Source organism: Talpa occidentalis, unplaced genomic scaffold (assembly GCF_014898055.3).
Source record: "Talpa occidentalis isolate TD23 unplaced genomic scaffold, MPIMG_talOcc4v2.1 talOcc4.13, whole genome shotgun sequence".
NCBI classification, from domain to species: domain Eukaryota; kingdom Metazoa; phylum Chordata; class Mammalia; order Eulipotyphla; family Talpidae; genus Talpa; species Talpa occidentalis.
In genome coordinates, this window is record NW_023601322.1 from 87786945 (window position 1) to 87809033 (window position 22089).

The 22089-nt window shown below is 38.1% G+C and overlaps 1 protein-coding gene across 1 annotated transcript in view; it reads left to right on the plus strand.

Moving 5' to 3' along the window:
• The window catches only part of FEM1C (fem-1 homolog C), a 202974-nt gene extending 184322 nt beyond the window's left edge, over positions 1 to 18652 (plus strand). The window contains exons 5-13 of the mRNA XM_054694513.1: positions 5589 to 5710; positions 6499 to 6620; positions 8762 to 8851; positions 10632 to 10707; positions 11097 to 11484; positions 14945 to 15355; positions 16822 to 16917; positions 17648 to 17766; positions 17998 to 18652. Of these exons, the coding sequence (XP_054550488.1) occupies positions 5589 to 5710; positions 6499 to 6620; positions 8762 to 8851; positions 10632 to 10707; positions 11097 to 11484; positions 14945 to 15355; positions 16822 to 16917; positions 17648 to 17766; positions 17998 to 18028 (1455 nt within the window). The 3' untranslated portion in view covers positions 18029 to 18652. The remainder of the gene's footprint in view (positions 1 to 5588; positions 5711 to 6498; positions 6621 to 8761; positions 8852 to 10631; positions 10708 to 11096; positions 11485 to 14944; positions 15356 to 16821; positions 16918 to 17647; positions 17767 to 17997) is intronic.
• Positions 18653 to 22089: the final 3437 nt, after the last annotated feature.

The window sequence follows — 22089 nt, forward strand, 5'->3', positions numbered from 1 at the left end:
GTGTGTATGCTAGTAACACCTAGCTGGTGGAGAGGCCGAAGGACAACCTCATACAACGAAAAATTATCTGATCCAAAATATCAGTAGTGCTGAGGTGAAGACAACCAGCTGCAGACCCTGTCGGCACTTTAAGGGAAGGCAGAGCCTCTTAGTAAAGGGGTAGATGTTCTCAAGGGTTTTTCGAGGCTCAAAACAAGATTTTTTACTTGAACTATGTACGGTTCAACTTTGTACTCCTTCCGGAATGCCACATACACATACCTGTACACTCAAATTCTGCTGCCTCACTGACCTTGGAGATCTCTCATGATTAAATGAATGAATGTTACTACTGAGTCTAATAGTACAACCAGCTAATGTTTTCTTAACAAAAGATAATTTTCCTGACGACAGCCTCATGATACTAGAGATGTTCCTCAACACATCTGAAGTTCTAGTCTTAGTTTGCTAGCACTTCCATTACTGCACACTGGTGCTTTGTGCATAGGGACAAAGACAGACATACAGATTTGGGGGGAAAATAAATTCTTCATAACAGTTTCCTTAAATTATTTGGGAATATTTACCTTTGAAGTTTAAAACTATTTTACATTGTGTTTTACTTCACAACCTTCTTAGAGTGTGGAATCACATTTCTTAATTACAAAAATAATGTGCCCTGTGTATTCTTTTTAATAGTTGTGTATTATTTGTTCATAATCTCCCTCAGCCATTGCCTTTCAAGACTACAGACCATAATCTCCTTACCCTCCTCTCAAGTGCCATTTCTCTATTCATCATCTTTGTTGTTAAATTATGACTTTTTAAAGATCTCTAATAGCACCATACTGTTTCTGTCCTGGTTTTATACCAAGAGAGCACGGTGTCTGTTTTCTTTAGTTAAGGTTAGGTAAAACTCTGAGAAAAAAAACATGAGCCTTCATGACCTGTGGTTATACAGTGACTTCTTTTATAAGACATGCACAAGCTACCAAAGATTAAATATATAAATTGGACCCCATCAAAAATTGAAAAGTTTATGTTTCAAAGAACATTATCAAGAAAGCTAAAAGACAACTTAGAGGATGGGAGTGCATGTTTGCAATTCATTATTGATAAGATTTTATATGTAAAACATACAAAATCACAACTGAAAAATAGAACCGGATATGAAAAGTTGAAAGGGATACTTTTTCTCCAACAAAGTGGCCAATAAATAATGGAGAAAGGTGCTCAATACTGTTAGTTATTGTGGACTCATCAAAAGCACTGTGAGAGATTACTTCATGCCCTTTAGCATGATTATAATTAAAAAGACAGACAGTAACAAGTACTGGGGAGGACCTGGAGAAACTGGAACCTTACTACAGTGCTGATGGGATTGTAATAAGGTACAGCCCCTGGAAAACAGTTTAGTAGTTTTCAAAAAGTTTAAAATGTTTGCACTTCAAAGGACATTCTCAAAGTGAAAAGACAATTTAAAGAATGGGGAAGTATTTTCAAATTGTATTGGCGGTAATGGATGTATGTCCACAATATGTAAAGAATGCTTCCTGCTCAGCTGAAAGAAGACTACCCAGATTTCCTGTGCCCATGCCTGCTGGGCGGCTGTCACCACCTGTCACTAGCTCTGTCTGAGGCCACTGGCTTCAAGGAAGTGATGGTGAAGGGGTGGGGCTGGCAGTGCCCTGGAGGGGGAGGCGGTGGGCCTCCTGGGCCTTTTCTTTGGGACAGTAGCTTCTCAAAGCCCTTGTGTAGTGCACAGTCCCTGTTCCAACCACATCCCTGCTAACTACATGGGAAACAATTTGTGTGTGGCTCCCACCTTGTCAGGCACAAGCAGAAGCCCCACAGCTGCCTCAAGCGTGAGAAGAACTGTGGGTGAGGACATCACCTGATTCATAACCAAAAACCCACCTCCATAACAAGCCCCATGGGTGCTCTGAGTGTGCCAAGAGTTTCTGAGGCAGCTCCCATCTGGCCGGCTGCCAGAGCATGCATGCAGAAGGCAAACCCTGCAAGGGCCGTGAAGAGGAAGAGAGCCCCAGGGCTGGGAAGCGGCAGTGTGCCCACCAGTGCCCGAGTGCCGGATGTGCACTTGGTGTGGCCAGCATCGCAGCCTGCTGAGACTGGCTGACCCATACTCAGAGAATCCCTTCGGTGCCCTCGCTGTGAAAAGAGCTATGGCCACAAACATCAGATGGGCACCTGCTGACCTGCCAAACCACAGCCCCGCAGCTGCTGGGATAGAAGCACACATGTCTTTTGAAACCTGGTTTTGCTGCAGCTCTGGCCACCTACCAGCCAGTGTTATCTGGAGTGGCTGTAAGAGCCACCCATCTCCTGGGCCAACCTAGAGAGATGAGGTCACAGCCCTGTCCAGAGCATTTCTCACCTCTTTGGGAGCCACCACATGAAATGGAGGCCTTGAGCAGAACTTTGGGAAACTTTGCAGACTACTGTGCTGACACTTAGACTGAGCCCATTCTCCAGGCCACAGTTGGTGGCTGAGGTGTTGTCTGATTGGTTGGAATCTATGCCATACCAGTTGTTTAATATTTTGAGTGTCATTCTTGTATACTACAGCTATTATATGGCAGGGAGAGAAAGGTCATATTAGCATATTAAAGGCTCTAAAGTGTTATACAGGGCCTCCCTGGTGGTGCAGGCAGTTGAGCACAGCGCTGTGAAGCTGTCCACAGCCTCTGCAGTGTGGGTTTGATCCTGGCCATCTGGGAGCTACCCACATGGCGCAGCAGACCTCTCCTGTTTTGCCCACTGCTCCCCTCAGCAGTGTATTTCATCAGTCTGCCTGTTCTGTTCCCCATTCTGTCTCTGGTGAATCCTCTCACCCTCCCACACCTCTGGCCTGTACCCCAGTTCTTGTATAAATAAATAAATCTATAAAAAAAAAGTTATACAGTAAAAAAAGAAAAAATAATACAACCCTGTTTTTAAAATGGGCAAGTGAAAAATAGAGTTACCTTCTCAACCAGAAATTCCACAGCTAGGTGTATACCGAACAGAGTTGAAAACATATATTCATAGAAAAACTGGTACACACATGTTCACAGTGGCACAATTCATACTGGCCAAATAGTGGAAATAAAACAGATGTCCATCAACTGATGAATAGATAAACAAAATCAGATAGACCCGTATGACAGAAAATTATTCAGCTATAAAAAGAAATGAAGTGCAGATTCATCGTACAACATGGATGCATCTCAAAAGAATTATGCCAAGGAGCATGGGCAGCTGCTTCCTGGAGACTACAGGAAGGGCTTCTGAAATTGGCGCACTCATGTCTTCCCACATATAGTGAAAGGGATACCCTTCGAGATCCCTGGCCAAGGAAAGGCTTGATTACCAACACACTGGGAACAGGTGGGCAACAGACTCGTATTTACTTCTTCCCACAGTTCCTCAGCATCTCTCCTGTTGTACTCGGCCTCCTGGCCCGCTTCTCCAAGGGTGATGCTGCTCACTTCTTCACCAGCCCAGCTCATTGCTCGGTGTTCTGCAGCCCAAGTTGCCCCAATTCTATGGGATTCATCGCTTTGCCATCAACAAATACTGAGCAATGGGCGTGGGCGTGACGTTGGAACAAAGGGCTGTAACATCCTAACGTCTCACTAGTGTCTTCTGTATCTTAAAAGGCTGAGAATTACACAACCTTCCCCAGATGGCAGGGAGGAGAACAGATTTGAAAAGGGGGCTCTTTGGACCCAACTCTGCTGAGAACACGTTTTTCTGTGGGTTTTTTTTTTTTTTTTTTTAATCAGGGAAGGCAGATGAAGTGAGGGCCAAATCACTGTCCTCCACCTCGGGAAGCCGTGTTTGAGCTGCTTATTTAGTGATTCAGTTTTTCCACATTGTCTACCCCCATCCTCCAGCTCTGGGCTGCTGTGTGCTAATAAGATTATTGTATAAATTATAGATCATATGTCTTTATGACAGTAAAGATAATTTAAAATGAAATAATGCCAAGTGAAAGAAAAGAGACACAGGAGGCCACATACTGTATGATCCCATTGGTGTGAGTTGGCCAGAATGGACTAACCATCGTCTTGGAAAATGGATTAATGGGGGCAGGGGCTGGGAAGATGTGACAGCTAATGGCTTCAGGATGGCTTCGGTGTGATAGAACCAGCCTGGACCTAGATCGTGGTAATGGTGCATCATTTGTGAAGCTACTATACCCCCCTGAGTACATTTTATGGTATGTGAATTGTGTCAAGTTTTCAATTTTTTTCCTTAATTCATTCTTTACTCGTCTTGCTCCTAGAAAGTTATTTACTTTTGCTCCTGGCAATATAAAGCCTTATTTCCTCTTCTTCATCCCCCACATCCAGGTTGTCCAGCTCTTGGTTATGCCTCCAAAATATATGTCGTCTTCCTCCGTGTAATCTGTGTTGTCATCACCCCAGTGGGCCTTGTCTGAGGTGGCTGCACCAGCTACTTCATTAATCCTCCTGCTTCTGCTCTTGTCCCCCTAGTGCCTCTCACCTCCCTTATCCTCCAGTTTATTCTCACAAAGAATCGGGAGATTGTGTTTAAAAATTGAGCGTGTCATGGCATTCTCTTGCATGATACTCTTTAATAAAATCCAGGTTCCTTAAGTTACTTAAAGTGCCGGTGTGATATGCCATGTATCCCTGTCAACCCTCCTCTCCTGCCCATCGACCCACTTTTACTAATCTCATGTTACAGTTGCCCTTGCTTGAACTAGCCCTGCCTTTGGACTTTTGCATGTGTCGGTTTCTCTTCCTGGAAAACTGTTCCCTCCTGTCTTTTGGGTGACTGGCTCCCTCCTTCTTTAAACCTCAAGCCAATACGCCTTCTGCGGTCATTCTAACTGTGTCAACAACCCATTTGTGGGCCTCTCCAGTGGTGCAGCAGTTGAGTGCTGGGTTGCAAAGCTGCCCGCAGCCTCTACAGCGCCGGTTCGATCCCCGGCTGCTCCCCGGCCTCTGGAGGAGGGTCCCACATGGCGCGTAGACCTCTCCTGCCGCCCACTGCTCCCCTCAGCAGTGTACTTCCTCAGTCTGCCTGTTCTGTTCCCCGCTCTGGCTCTGGTGAATTCTCTCACCCTCCCGCGCTTCTGACTGTACCCAGTGCTTGTAGAAATAAACTAATAAATCTTTTTTTTTTTTTAAAAAAAACCCATTTGTTCTAATAGCTCCATTTCAGCGTTGGTTCTGTGACAGCACTACCAGCATTGGTGTGGGGGTTTTTTTTCACTTCTTTTCTTTTTAAATCTGTTTTCTTCACTAGACTTTTCAGGCAGGGCCTGTGTATGTGGGTCGTCCTCGTTCCCATGTCTAGAGCAGCACCTGTCACACTGGAAGTGTTCCGCTACATACCTGCTAAAGGACTGAACCATGGAAGAATTAAATCTTTTGTAAAAATCCCTGCAGACTTAAAATATCTTACTTAATAATTTAGCACAAAAATACAAATTGAATTTTTATGAATAAAATAAGATTGGCCCCCAAATTACCCCCTGGAAAAACCTCATTATTGACACATATTTCTGGGAAAAATTGCATGTTCATCTCTTTTCATTTTTATTATTGATAAGAAATATATTTTTGTTTTTCATGCAGAATGATGGCTGTTTTGGTACTTCTAGTGGAATTCGTCCTTTTCCGCTTCAAAACTGGAAGCAGAAAGTTAGTCGAACTAAGAAAACAGAATTCATTCGCACAGCAGAAAAATTAAAAAATCAGTAAGTATATGAACACTATCACCAAATGACGTAATTTGCCATTTATTATGATCAATATAAAGTTAATTCTGTTCCACCCTTCCCAACTGCACATGAACTTAAAAGTTCTAGTTGCTACGCTTTTACATATTAAAAGAGAGAAATGTTGTGTGATATAGACAAATGATACTAGAGTAATATAAAGTTAAATTCGCTCAATTATGTAAATTCTATTTATTTTTGATATTCATTTTATTTCAATGGAAGCAATAGCTACTTCTTTATGTCTCATATCTTAAATAACAGTTTTATTAATATTAATAACCTCCACTTCCGTAGGACATTTTTACTGTATGAGAATCCTTACATATATTGTCATATGTTAGTCACAGTCTGTTGGGTCATGGGGAGCCACTGTTCACATTTTAATGATGAAGAGGTTCACTCTGGGAAAGTTTAAATGTCTTGCATCTCCTGAGAACTGTCATAGTTGCCATTTTCAGGTCGCGGTGACACTGAGTGGAATCAATTGCCAAAGATTTGTGTATTTTCTCTGACTGCATTCTCCTAAATTAACATTTTGTGATTTAAATAACAATTCAAGTTACACGTGATTTTAGTTGAACTTAACTGTTTTCTAACTACTTTTTTGATTCTCTGGGCCTTATTAATACAAGTAATTGTATTTTGGTTCCTTAAATGAATTAACCCAAATTTTATAAAGCACTGATTATTATAAGTGTCTTCATATTTTGAACAATTAAGATTTATTTAAATCATGCTTACGCCATTTGTTTCTTTTCCTAAAGAGTTAACAACATAGAAAAAGATAAACACAGTCATTTCTACAGCCAAAAAAGTGACTTCAGAATTGAGCATAGTATGCTGGAAGAGTTGGAAAATAAGTTGATTAACAGCAGGAAAACAGAAAGTAAGTTCAGTTCATGAGGAACTAAAAACTGTTGAGTGATTTAAAGTTGTAGTTTTGCCCTATGCTTTGTCTTTGCTCCTTACTGTGTTGTATTCTTTACCAAGATCCTCCCTACTTGGTGATAAGTTTGTCTGTTAGGGATATGTATTGATCACTAGTTCAGCCACTGCTTACTTACTCTGAGTGCTTTCTTTTCTATGTATATTTCTTCCAACTTAGTAGGGAAAGGTGGGTTTAGGTTTTTGGTTGACAAATGAGTAAAGGCTATAAAATTCCTAAAATAAAAAGAAATTGGTTCCTGGGATGTCTGATTTTAGTTGAGCTTCTGAGCCCCGGACTAAGTCACCACCCATGGATTCAGAACCTGTGCTTAGTAGCGGCAGGAGGTCATCAAGCCACATTGTTACAGAGTAGATTTCATATGTTGCAAACTCCTTATGTTATAGTAAAGACTGTTTATCTGTGCTTACAGGAAAGATAAGGGTTATCAAATAATTAAACTTATTAAATATGGAGACTTACTATATAGATTTTATACTGCTTACACTCAAAAGAATGTAAGATTGGACCTTCTTAAAAAGTCATTGTTTGTCAGGTAGTGCAAGAATCCTTTTTCCTATTTTGTTGGAATGACAGTGGGACCTAACATGAAAACCAGATTTCCAGCTCTTCACTGTGACTAAACATTTCTAGTCTAATGTCTCTTAATTTCCCTCACTTTTTTTTAGACATCTGAGCAGCTGATCTTTCTGTTTCTTGATCCTGCCATTTAATACTGTCTCCACTCTGTGCATTCTAAGTCACAGGCAACTTTATCTTTTTATTTATATTTTTGTTTTATACTTTTGCCTTTCATTCATCACTCTTTTTGTGCTTCTCTCATCTAGGGGAGGAAGGATGTATTGTCTTTATATACATGGATGTAGAATTTCCCCCTCACATACTACAGTTTAGAAGTAGTCAGCATCTATTCCTTACCTCAGATGTCATGCCACCATTGTAGCCTGCATTTACGTAATGCTGTCCTTAAAAAGTTGGCCTCTACAGGATGCCAGTTCTTAATGAATTAATAAAAGATGATTTGCCCTACAGCAGTATCACTAGCTGATCAAACTGGCAAAAACAAAACAATAAAAAAAAACATATTTCTAGTTTTCTAACTTTACTAGAGAAGTGTCTTGCCCTAAAATTCCAATAAGACCCTCTAAAATATGAAATTTCTTTGATGGAACTCTTGGTTTAGTGAAAAATAGAACAAGCCCAAGTAGCATAACACACGTTTGAATTTTGGTTGGGGTATTAGCACTGGTTCCAGGCCCTGAGTTAAACTTTTCCCCAAAAAACTGCTTTTAAGGATTTTTGGACAGTGCCCAAAAAACCAGGAGGTTCATTAAGTAAAATACATGAATATACTCTATGTGCGTGTGTATATGAATGTGAATATTACATCAACTTAATGATACAAATAAATATTAAAATAAAATTATTACTTCAGAAAGTGACTCTGAAAGATGAAGCCACCTTCTCTGTTGCTGGTATAGGACGGACATGTGAGAGGATAATTTTGAGACTGTGCTGTTTGCCAGGCTCTGATCGTGGACATGACCTTTAACTTCAGGCTGGCCCTTCGGTCGAGCCTGGTAACCTGTAGCGTAGAGGCCACAATGGCACCTGAAGCAGCTCCTCAAAGTCGTGACAGTGACACCAGTGTCTTAGAGGATATGGTTAGATAAAATTCTCATTGGGAGCTTTGTCTATCTTCATATAATTAATGTTGATTTATTCGACAGTTTTAATAGTCCAGCAAGAATTGAGATCAAATTCTATGTCTTAAGCTATACCAAATTAATAAGAGGAGAAAACACTGCTAAAGTTTAGAACACAATATTACTAAATCTAAGCTACTAATCCATATATTTAAAAGTATGCAATAACTCAAGTTACACAGAAAATAAATGGATATTTTCTTTTATAGAAGATCTAACCCACTGTGCTTTTAAATACTGGAGGAAAATGAAAGTTTTTTTTTTTTACTGTTTTATCTTTTATTGGGTGGTGGTTATGAGCCTTATCCGTAGAATCCTGAAATGTAGCCACATTTGTCATGGAATTATTTTAAAGTACACACTTCCTCCTTATAGGAGCAAAAATTCAGCAACAGTTGGCCAAAATACATAACAATGTAAAGAAACTTCAGCATCAGTTAAAAGATGTGAAGCCTACACCTGATTGTAAGTAAATTTAGGTTTTCTTTCTTTCATTTTATGTGTTAGTATTTTCTAGTGTTTATTGGGAAAAGTTATACTTTTCTAAGAGGAGGGTTTTTTGTTTAGCATTAATAGAGCTCAGCCTAGTTTATTGGTTAGGAGTTAATAAGGGTGCACTGGAAAACTGTAATATCTGCTGTCATGCAAGTCCTTTTACCTTTGAAGTGCTATCTAATCTTTACAAACCCTGAGGGAAGCCGAACAGATAATGTCATGTGCAGAATGAAGACCCTGTTGTGGAGGGATTCAGATTCAGCTAGTGAAAAGGAAAAAAAAGACTAATTTCTTGCTTCCTAACCTCACCCTTTCCCCATCATTTGCTTTTCGAATTGTCTTTCAGATGCATTTTGAATACCTAAGGGAAAAATTAAATAGCATGTTCAGATGCTAGTCATTTGAGGGAAACAAGATTGTATTCCTACTTCCCTACTTATATTCACATTCATTCCTGAAGGATGAAAGCAGTACAAGTGCTCAGATGTATGGACTTCAGAATCAGACAGATGGGGGGTCCAGCTCTTGATCTTTCACTCACTAGTTACATGATGTCAGGTGGTTTCTTGCTCTTTCTGAGCTTCATTTCCTCAGCTCTCAAGCATCATAGGCCCCAACCCCATCGTTGGGGAGATGAAGTGGGACAATGGCTATAAAGTACTTGTGCGGTGGTTCCAACAGAGTAAGCGCTAAGACTGTATTATTAGTACCATTTATTATTAAATTAATATATGGAACTATATAAGTACTAGAAAGGAATCTAGATTATTGTTTTTATAATTATATTTTATGAGAATGACAAAGGTCAGAAGCCATAAAGAAATAAGTGGGCATAGTCAGCTACTCAAATCCATAAGCAAAGGTGAAAGGCAAATGGAGAAAGTATTAACAATATATATGTAGCTTTAAAAACTAGTATCCATAATATATAAAGAGCATCTACAAATCAGAGGCAAAAAAGTAAATAATAGAAGGATGGGGAAAAATTATAAGGTATACATTATAGCAAAAGAAATAGAAGACACTTATGAACAAAGTGTGTTGACTTATTACTTTATTACTTATTACATAAAAATGACGATTAAATCAATAAGTTTTTGCCCATCATATTGGAAATGGTTAATAAGGGTAATAAGGTTACATGGGAAGGTGCACTCTTGGGAACTGCAGTCGTAGAGCCTCCTTGAAAGACAATGTGAAGGCATCTAGCATACTCTAAAGTGTGCATACTTTATTTAGCATTTCGAGTTTCAGCAGTTATCCTCTAAGCATGTTTATTTGAACCTGTCAAAATACATATGCAAAGTTATTTATCACAACATTGCATCTACTTAAAGGTTTGTCTATTAAGGAATTAAGTTAATGAATTAGTATAGATTTAGACAAATATCATGTATCCATAAAAAGAGTAAGGTAGGAAGAGAGAATGAGGTATATATATTCATACATACCCACCTCAGAGAAAGTCAGCCACATTTTTGTTAAATAAAAACTGTAAGTCACAAGAATTTGTATAGTGTGAATTTTTTTTGTAATTAATAATAATATTTAATGATCTGTATATGTAAGAAAAAAACTCTGTACTTAAAAAAGTTGCAATCATAAACTGTGCTTTTTTTAACTACAGCTTCCTTATCCTTTAGGCTAAGAAATGTTTTTAAAGTAAGGGAACATTCTATCTTTTTCCTAATATTTAATTCATACTGAAATATGGAGTAACATAATACTTCCCTTTCCCCCCTTTTTATAGTTGTTGAGAAGCTCAGAGAAATGATGGAGGAAATTGAAAATGCAATTAACACTTTTAAGGAAGAACAGAGGCTGATGTACGTTTTAAACTTATTCTAATATCAAATTATTGACCTTTATTTTTCAATAACTCTCTACTAAGTTGCTATCTACACATTATATTGTTACATATTCAGTACTAGTCTTACAAAAAAGCAGTGTAACACCTGTCTTCTTTTGTTTGAGGCTTTAGACTGTTTTTCATGTTTAAAGTGAATTTTCATTTACATGGCCTCCATAAAATCCAAAGTAAGAATTTGAAAGCTTGTTCTTTTCTCTAAGCAAACTCTTTTAAGGTTTAAATTTATCAATGTTAATAATGTTAAGTGGAAATGACATGAAAAGAGTTGAGCATAATTAAGTTCAAGAAAAAAGGCTAATATGAATTTGTTATGTTATTTTTCAAACTTTATTTTTAAACTTGTAGATATGAAGAGCTTATTAAAGAAGAGAAAACAACTAATAATGAGTTGAATGCCATATCAAGAAAAATTGACTCTTGGGCTTTAGGTAATTCAGAAGCAGAGAAAGCTTTCAGAACAATGTCCAGCAAAGTGCCTGTAGACAAAGTAACAAGTACACTTCCAGAAGAAGTGGTAGACTTTGAAAAATTCCTTCAGCAAACAGGAGGGCGACAAGGGGGCTGGGATGATTATGATCACCAGACCTTTGTAAAGGTGAGAAACAAGCATAAAGGGAAGCCAACATTTGTGGGAGAAGTTCTAGAACACCTTCCTGGAAGAACACAGGATGAAGTTCAACAACATGAGAAATGGTATCAAAAATTTCTGGCCCTAGAAGAGAGGAAAAAAGAGGTAATAATCATGATAATAGCTATTATTTGGCATCTATTTCTGTGTTCTAGGCACGTAACATGTATTACTAACTTTATTTTTTTTTTTGAACATATAACACACACTTTTATTTTGGTCAAGAAATACTGTATACAAAAGGGCATATGACCATATCCTTTTGCTTTCAACACTTTCAACTTTCATATGTTGTATTACTAACTGTAAACAACGGCATGAGGTGTATTATAGAATCTTACAGAAGCCTTGAGAAGTTAAGTAATTTTACCAAGTTATAGAACTACAGTTGCAGACACTCAGTGCCAACATTTCTACCACAAGAAATAATATAAAGGCCAAACAACCTATGATTATGTGTGAAACCCATGTCCATGAGAAATGTAGGAAGTTCAGACTTTCAGTAAAAGTCATTTACCACTAAGGCTACATAGTTTTCACTAGAGGATAAAGGGGCAGTAGAAAAAAAACAAACACCCTTTGGAGTCTTAAAAGTTTCTTTGAGTTTTGCAACTTCTCCCTCTGTGCTTACTTTAAAATGTTCACTACCCCAGAGAAAAGAGTAATGCTTAATTGTAGCAAATACTTTCAAAGTTTGATTTTCCCAAAAGTGTTTCCTGGCTTTGATTTAGATCAGGATCTCTCAGCCTTGACTGTCTTGATGTCTTGGGCTGGATAATTCTTTACCGTGGGGGCTGTCCTGTCCTTTGCTATTTTAGACGTGCTCTGAACGAACGCTCCAGCCTGAGTACCCTTGCTTATGTTATTCCCGCTTTCTGGAGATTCCATCTCTCCTCTCTTCCACTCTCAACCTATCAAGATCTGCCCAGGTCAGATGCTGCTACTTTCTTTGTTTTCACTCAGACACAGGTAGTCCCCCTCAGAATTTCACTGACATGGCATTTATAGCTCTTTTATTTTTTTTTTCTTTTTCTTTATTTTCTTTCTTTCTTTTTTTTTTTAATTGTTATATTCCCCATACAATTGCAGCCCCCCCATTCTGACCCCAATCCCTCCCCTCCCGCCCCCGCCCCCCTAAAAGTGTCTCTGGTTCATAGTTTTTTGTTGATTTTGATTTTCACTTTCTTATAGTTATTCATTTTCCTGGTCCCTTATTTAAGTTTTCTAGATTCCTGCTATGAGTGAGACCATCCGGTATTTTTCTTTTTCTTTTTGGCTTATTTCGCTGAGCATGATCCCTTCCAGCGCCATCCATGTTGCTGCAAATTGCATGTGTTTATCTTTTTTGAATGCTGAGTAATATTCCATGGTATATATGTGCCACATCTTCTTGATCCAGTCATCTATTTTTGGGCATTTGGGTTGTTTCCAAAGCTTAGCTATTTATAGCTCTTTTATGATGTGCGCATCCTGCAGCCAGAATTTATATCTTCTCTCCCCTAGGGGAGCCCATCTGGTCCCAGCTATCCCAGCAAATTTGTTTGTTCCTGGTCTACCACAAGAAAAAGTGATTGATGCAGAATCAGCTACTCAATAAGCACTGTTTAATTCAGTTGCCTTTTCTTCAAGAACATTTCTCATTGAAGGAAGCAGTGCACTTGTTACAGAGCAACGCTCATATAAAACAGGTTGCCTGACAGCGGGGTCCTCATCCTCATGCTTAAATGGAACTTAAATTGCAGTCACACACAAAATCAAAGGTTTATTTACAAGGAATGGGGAAATGAGGAAATGAATAACTCAGGGAGAAAAAGAGGGAGATAAATTCTTAAGTGTGTCCTACCCGTTCCACTGACCTGGAATCCCAAATGACTTTCTGAGACAAGCGCTGCCTGGCCAAGAGAGAGCCCCCCACCCCCACCCTTGGCCACATGGCTAGTTAAATACTCAAACAGAGAACCTGGGTGCTTAACTCTGCTCTTAAGTCCTCACAGCCCTCCCTTCGGTGATCATGGGATTTGTAGTTCCCATTGTCTTGATGGAATGGGTGTGGAGTCCACAAAGCCTGTATGGAGTTTGCTCAGGACATCCTTTACCCCTAACACACTGATTTACATTTTGCAAAAATCCCTGCTATTACTGTGGCCCGGCACTTTGAGTACTACTGTACTGGATGACAGTCGGTATTCTCTATCAGCCAGAGTTCCTGTCACATCACCTTGTATATAGTACACATACCTCAAGAATTTACCTAATGGAATGAATTATACAGCAGGAGGAAAGGTCAAGAACTAGTTTCCTGACTTGAGAACCTGCTAGGAATTTTATTTTATTTTATTTTAATTTTTTAAGATTTAATTATACAAGAACCGGGGTACAGTCCAGATGCGTGGGATTGTGAGAGGATTCACCAGAGACAGAGCAGGGAACAGAACAGGCAGACTGAAGAAATACACTGCTGAGGGGAGCAGCGGGCACAACAGGAGAGGTCTGCTGCACCATGTGGGATCCTCACCAACTGGCTGGGATGGAACCAGTGCTGCAGAGGCTGCGGACAGCTTCACAGCATGGCACTCAACCGCCTGCTCCACCAGGGGAGGCCCCTGCTAGGAATTTTAAATAATCTTTACATACCCTCATATATAAAGCTATGGAGAGTTTAATTTTTAATGTTTATGAAGCACTATGTGTCAGGCACTGACTCATTTAATCATCCCAACAACCCTATTGTCTGAAACAAACCTACCAGGTCACGGATGAGAAAAATGAATACAGAAGGTTAATGACTCATCCAAGGTCACACGTGGTCAGTGGCAAAGCTTACATTCACCTTGATTTTGATACTTCTTATGATGCTTGGCTAGAGAAAGATCACCCAGAAAGTAACCCAAGCCTAGAAAAAGGATTCAGGGGCCTCCCCTGTGGCGCAGTAGTTAAGCGCCATGCTGTGATGCTGTTCGTAGCCTCTGCAGCGCCAGTTCGATTCCCTACCAGTCAAGGAGAACACCACATGGCGCAGCAGACCTCTCCTGCCTCATCTGCTGCTCTCTTCAGCAGTGTTCGGTCCGTCTGCCTGTTCTGCTCCCCGTTCTGGCTCTGGTGAATTCTCTCACCCTTCCGCGCTTCTGACCTGTACCCCAGTTCTTGTGTAAAATAAATAAATAAATCTTTAAAAAGAAAAAAGAAAAAGGATTCAGAAGCAGAAGTGAGATGATCAGAGGAAAGAGCTGTTTCTCCTCTACACAGGGGAGAAGAGTAAAAAATGACGTTTAGGAGGTAAAGGGCAGGAGGAAACCTCATGAGAGGCAGTCCTTGTGAACCTGTGGATTAGGACAGAGGGGGAAGGTAAAAAGAATAAACCGTTGTTCAGTGTTTTAAAAAGTACTTTACATTTTTTTAAAGACAGAAGTAGAAAAAGTTGCATTAGTTTAAAAAAAAAAAAGACACTTTAAATCCTAAGCAACCCACAATCAATATTCTTTCTGGATAGATGGATTTGAGGTTATATTTTAAAGTGCTTTTGGTTGCTAAAAATATCCTATTGCTGTCTTTTTTAATTATTAAGTCTATTCAGAACTGGAAAACTAAAAAGGAACAAAAAAAGGAGGAGCTTTTGAAGTTAAAAGAAAAAACAAATAACATCCCTGTGCTTTATAACAAACAAGAAGATACTCAGAAGCAAAAAGAGGAACAAAGAAAGAAGCAGAAATTGGCAGTTGAAGCTTGGAAAAAACAAAAAAGTATAGAAATGTCAATGAAATATGCTTCCCAGTTAAAAGAAGAAGAAGAGAAAGAGAAAAAGCAACAGAAAGAGCGTCAGCGCCAGTTTAAACTAAAATTACTACTAGAAAGTTACACCCAGCAAAAGAAAGAACAGGAAGAATTTTTGAGACTTGAAAAGGAGATGAGGGAAAAAACAGAAAAGGCAGAAAAAAGGAAAACTGCCGCTGAGGAAATTTCCAGGTTTCAAGAAAGAGTGAGTAAGCTTGTTTCCTACTTAATTTTTCAATGCCACACGTAAAGGTATTACTTCAAATTCAGCTCAGAGAAAACTGAAGGCTTGTAAGGTGCATTTCCCTGTGCCTGGCTTTGGTATACCTAAATCAATAAGCCGGGCTCCCGGATTTCTAAGTCAAGGTCTGTGGGAAATATAGATGTGTGAGTATTTTTCAGGTTAAAGTGGCGAATAGTGATGATGGAGATGTAGGGAGAAAACTCTAGGAGCTGGATATGCAGAAGTGTGAGTGTCAGCCAGAAGGAGGTACTTGGGTTGAGTCACAGGAGAAGGAAGTGAAAGAAAAGAAGGGTACTTGCCGGCAGAGAGAAGGAACAGCATGAACAGCAACTTGGAGGAACTATAAATACTTCAGTGTTCTCAGGACATCTGGTGGCAGATGTATGGCAGCCTGGAAAAGTAGCCGCAGGCCAGGCTGTGTATGTCCGGTCCCCTCTGCCACGTTGGCTGGCTTTTTCCCCCAGGTGATTTGCTTGCTTGCTGTGCATCTTCCCAGGCCTAATGGGAGCTTCATGAGGCAAAGGCTCTCTATTTCCTTCATCCCCATAGCCTGAGGCCTGGTACATTCTAGATACTCAATGTAGATTTAAAGGCATCACAGTTGTTACTGAGGTAGGGTGATTTTAAAGTAATGTATACAAGAAAAATGCTAATTAAAGAAAGAGGTTGCACTCTTACTGACAAAGTGGAAATCAGTCCGAAAAGTATGAAAAAAGATTAGGAAGATACTTTAAAGTGGAGAGAGATGAGATCTGTTATGAGTATTACTGTTATAAATTGTTACATATATCAAAACACATAGCAGCAACATTCATAAAGCACAAAGTGAAGGAAGTATGAAGAAAGAACATAGACAAAAAGAGTAATGGAAATTTTCTTATTTCATATATAAAAATCTCCCTAATAATGAAAGATCCCGTGTCTTCCCACAACTCATAAAGAAACACAGGCCATGTAATGAAAGACTGAGAAAAAAGAAAATCTATGAAACAGAAAATGTAAGACAGAGAAAAATTAAAGACTGAGAAATAAAAGAAAAAAGAAAAGACTGAGAAAAAAGAAAATCTATGAAACAGAAAATATAAGACAGATCTAAAACCATATATCGATATATCTGTATTGCTAAGTGAGAATGGGCTTAACGAAACTATGAAAAGGAGCTTTAGCTTGGACCATAAAGTAAGAGCCTTCTAAAGTAATTCAGAATGGATGTGCATACATTTTATATATTTATATATATATTCAGATATATATATATATATATATATATTCAGAAAAATAAAAGCTCTTAACCTTTGTCGGTAAAGATTAATACTGAAGGAGTATTGATGGTTTAGGTAACTGAATTTTACTTGCAAGCAAGTAAACTTTGAAATGGATTCTAATTTTATTTTTTAATGTTATCTTTTTTGGTATATGTTTTTTAGGATTTACATAAACTTGAATTGAAAATTCTAGACAGACAGTCAAAAGAAGATGAAAAGGCAGAAAAACAAAGACGACTGGCAAAATTAAAAGAAAAGGTACTCTGGACTGAGATTAACTTAGTTTTATTGTTATTATCCTAATTCCTTGATTTGTAAAGATATAAACTAATTCCATTTTCTTTATATCCATTTTTGTTTCATTTCCTTCGAATTTCATACTTATATACTTACATATTACAAAGCATAACAATATAAAGCAACTATTGTTTGAATTTCCACTATGTCACATAATAAACACCTACTTTTTTTTTTTTACCCTAAATTACTTCTCTCTTCCTATTCTTGGATTCTTTTTTCATTCTTTCTATGTGAGCCTCTATTTTAGATCTGTGACAGCTGTGAGCATTGTTTCATCTCCCTGGTAATACTGAGAACTGAGGATGTTGATGACTCTCATGGATAAAACAAAGGACCCATTGGTGGTTATTTAGTCTAGATTGGTTAAATCCTCAATAAATTTAGTGGCTATCCTAGTATCATATTTATTGCATAATATTTCTCTCATAATAGAAAAAACATAGATCAAAATCATTGAACTAGAAAAATTAACCAGAATCACACTTGATGAATAGATTGATATGGTCCAAATTTTATTTTAACGATGGCCACAATTAGAAGTTTCCTTATTGAAGAGGTTATTAACAGCTTCTGTTTTTGTTTAGATAATATCAAGTATGTTTTTTGAAACTGCTTTCTATAACTAAGGATCTTACTTAGTCAACAGTTTATATAAATTAACTGGCACTCATTGTACTTCTGACTATAGGTGGAAAACAATGTTAGCAGAGACCCCTCTAGGCTTTATAAACCTACCAAAGGTTGGGAACAACGAACCAGAAAGATTGGACCCTCAAGCTCTGGGCCGCTTCTCCATATCCCACACAGGTAAAGAGGAGCAAGGTGGTCACTTATTAGACATTAATAACTACATGTTTATAGTCTGTGTTCTATTTATATATTATATTTTACATGTTTATATTCTGCGTTCTATTTATATAGTGTATTTTACAGTAAAGAATTGATAAAGCAAATGACACATATTTAAAGTAAACGTTTAAACAGGATTATTTAAAATTTCCTGTGTATTTTTAATTGTCCTTCTCTTCTTTTCCTTAGGGCTATTCCAACCTGGAGACAAGGAATATAGGAAAGAACATGAGATAATGAAATTGGTATTTAGTTAATGAGAATGTTAGCATATTCACTTACAAAGAAGAGAGTGACTTAACTATGTTCTTTCACACTGGCCTAGTCAGTTGTGCTGTTTGTGAATTGACAGGTAGTAAGTAGCATTGTCATTAGTAATTCCTGTTTATACTAAGAGGGTATTTAATATGTATGTTGGCCTATTTATGTAAAAGTTTTTTTTAATAAGTTTACGTTATAGACTATTTCATTTACTGATTCAGAATCTTTCAAAGACTGTTTTTGTCATGACATCGCAAAATAAATTGGGACAATCAGTAACTTTTTTAAGCTAAAATTTTTTAACATTGATAATTTGGGGGGAAATTAACTTGAGTGACAAAAATGTAAAGTTTTTTTGAATTATGAAATAAGTTAGCACTTTTCTAAGTACAACCTAACTGGTAGTTTGTCAGTTGCTACATTTTGTGTAATAAATATTTTGTATCTGTTTGAAGCATGCTTTGTTTTATATAAAATTTTATTTAAAAAAAATATGTCTTTCCTCTCTTATAGACCCTGTTATCTGTATTATTGATAGAATCTTTTTTGGTTTCTTTAGTTATTACAAATTTCCCTTCAACCTTTTTGGACTTAACATATTTATAAAATTTTTGTGTCTTTCACATTTTCCTGGCTAACGCAGTTTTCTTTTCCATTTCTGTTTGCTTCATAACATGAAAATTCTGTTTGAAACATCATCTGAAATAAGCTAGTTAGAATCTAATGATTTCTCTTGGTGGCATTTTGAAGTTTTCAAAATTGCTACATATTTGGTCAAAAAAGTTAATTTTTAAAATTTCCAAACTTCATATATGAGAAACATTTAACTTAATTTGACTCAATCTTTCCTATCATAAAATCTTAGTTGCTAATTTTAATTTTTCCCATCTTACAGGAAAGCTACCATATACATATTAACTAGAAACTTTGTTTAACTTTCATCTTAAAGTATCTTTAATGGTAATTTAATACATTTCAGTCAGATAACTCAGAAATATACTAGTGATCAAAACCTTTCCTTATTTCAGAGTTAATATTCCAAGTAGGTGGTTTCCAATTTTGAAACTGAATGTTAGTTATACAATTATTGGTGCAGAATAAGAGAATTACCATAAAACATTCTTAATCCAGAATGCATTACTTATTTGTCGTACTTGCTCAATATACTTTTAAAAATATTTGAGGCAGGGGCCTCCCCGGTGGCTCAGCAGTTGAGCGCTGGGTTGCGAAGCTGCTCACAGCCTCTGCAGCGTCGGTTTGAACCCCGGCCACTGGGCGAGGGTCCCACATGGCGCGCAGACCTCTCCTGATGCCCGCTGCTCCCCTCAGCAGTGTACTTTATCAGTCTGCCTGCTCTGCTCTCTGCTCTGGCTCTGGTGAATTCTCTCACCCTCCCATGCTTCTGACTGTGCCCAGTGCTTGTATAAATAAATAAATCTTTATTAAAAAAATTTTTGAGGCATCTTAGAAATAAAATACAGAGAAATAAAATACAGTACAGGAAAAGAGAATTTGAAAACAAAGCTGAATACACTACAAGAGAGAGGAAAGCATGTTCCATAAATGTTGCTTTCTGACATGTTGCTTTCTGTTGCAGAGAATCACAATTTTCAGTTTCCTGCTGAAGGTAAGCAAACTGGGTGATATGACTCTTTTTTTTTTTTTTTAAAGATTTATTTATTTATTTATTTATGCATATACTGGGTACAGTCAGAAGCGCGGGAGAGTGAGAGAATTCACCAGAGCCAGAGCGGGGAGCAGAGCAGGCAGAAGGACCGAAGTACACTGCTGAGGGGAGCAGTGGGCAGCAGGAGAGGTCTGCGCGCCATGTGGGACCCTCCTCCGGTGGCCGGGGAGCAGCTGGGGAGCGAACTGGTGCTGCAGAGGCTGCGGGCAGCTTCGCAACCCAGCGCTCAACCGCTGCGCCACCGGGGAGGCCCTGGGTGATATGACTCTTATAACTTATGTTAATTTTTTTGTTTTATTAACAAAGTATGGAAGTTCTCTGAAAGCAGTCCTTTTAACTAAATGAAAGATAAATGAGAAATTTATTATAAAAGATGTGGTATATTGGGCTCATAGAAGATGTATCAAATAAGCATTTCTTGTATTAGTTTGAAAAGTATCTTAATGAGAAATTTAGAAAAAAAAAATCCTAAAAGAAAAATGTTATAAATCACCGTAATTTACCACCCAAAGTAACTTTTTCCAAAAATATACCCATGTATTTTTAAATAGCTACCATTATGATCTGCACTTTAGATTCTATACTATAATTTCTATACTATAGTGACTTAACATCATGTTACATATATTTTCCATGTTTCTGTATAATTCAAACAGTATTTAATGACTAAATAGTATGCAGTCTTATAGATGTGCTATCATTCCTACACTTCGAAGACTTGAGGTACTTCCACTTCTTAGCTAACACAGTACAGTGGCATTTTACATGGGAGTTAGTCTGTTAGTATGTCAGAAATCTTGATCAAAGTCACCAGTGAAAAGGGGGGCGTTTGCTTGCTTAGTAGGTATAATGTATTATCGTTCATTGACTCTATCATAGAGTTTTTCCTCCAGAGTGGAGTTATAATGAGGGTTCTTGAACTGAAGATTAGATGAAATATTTGGCTTCCCTTTAAAAGCCAGACTGAAAAGGATTGCATTTATTTATTTATATTGACTATAAATAGCATTTATAGAAATATGCATAGTTGATTCTAGTAATTAAATTTATTTTTTCCTTATTTTTCTCTTCTTTATTTTTTCCCTATTAACAAAACTTCTCACATTTATGATTTTCCTTAGGTTATTTCTAAATTTTCCATGTGTCTGTTTAACTATGGAATGTGGAAATGGTTTCCTTTTTTTTTTTTTAAAGATTTATATATTTTTAATATGATTTTTTTTTATAATTTTTTCTTCTTTTTTTAAATTATTATTTATTTATTTATTTATTTATTTATTTATACAAGCAATGGGTACAGTCAGAAGCACGGGAGGGAGAGAGAATTCACCAGAGCCAGAGCGGGGAGCAGAGCAGGCAGAAGGACCGAAGTACACTGCTGAGGGGAACAGCGGGCGGCAGGAGAGGTCCGCGCGCCATGTGGGACCCTCCTCCGGTGGCCGGGGAGCAGCCGGGGATCGAACTGGCGCTGCAGAGGCTGCGGGCAGCTTCGCAACCCAGCGCTCAACCGCTGCACCACCAGGGAGGCCCAAGATTTATATATTTTTATACAAGGGTTGGGGTGCAGGGCAGAGGCACTGGAGGGTGAGAAGATTCACCAGCAACAGAGCAGGGAGCAGAACTGGCAGACAACCAAAATACACTGCTGAGGGGAGCAGCGGGTGTGACAAGAGAAGTCTGCCATGCCATATGGGTATCTCCCCAGCCGCCTGGGAATTGAACCTGCGCTGCAGCAGCTGCACACAGCTTCACAGCACTGCACTCTGCACTCAACCTGCTGCGCTACCAGGGAGGCCTTTTTTAATTTTATTTTATATATTTTTTACATCGTTTTTCATTTTTGCACAATGTATGCATTTCCATCCCGGCAGTAGTCCCCATACAATTCCCACCCCCCTAATTTTGACCCTGTTCCCTCCTTCCCACCCCCCAACCCCAGTGTGTCTCTGGTTTATAGTTATTTGTTGATTTGGGTTTTTATCTAGTAATTAAATGTGTGACATGACTCCACTTTCAACATTTTCAGACATTTGATGGTGCATGAAAGATATCTTAATTGTAATAAAGGAGTGAAAATTCCTCTTGCCTGGGCATACCTGAAGGGTGAGGGCCTTCCCAATATATGGGGAAGGAGAAAGTATTTGTTAAAGACACAGAAATACCTGTGAAGTTTCTATCATCTAACATAATACAAAGTGCTTTGGGTGGTTGGATAAATATAAGGTAACTCCAGCGCACAGGATGTATTTATTAAAGAAATACATTTAGAAATGTATTTCTAACAATAAGAAATATTCCCAAACTTCTAATAGTTTGTTATAAAGATAACTAGT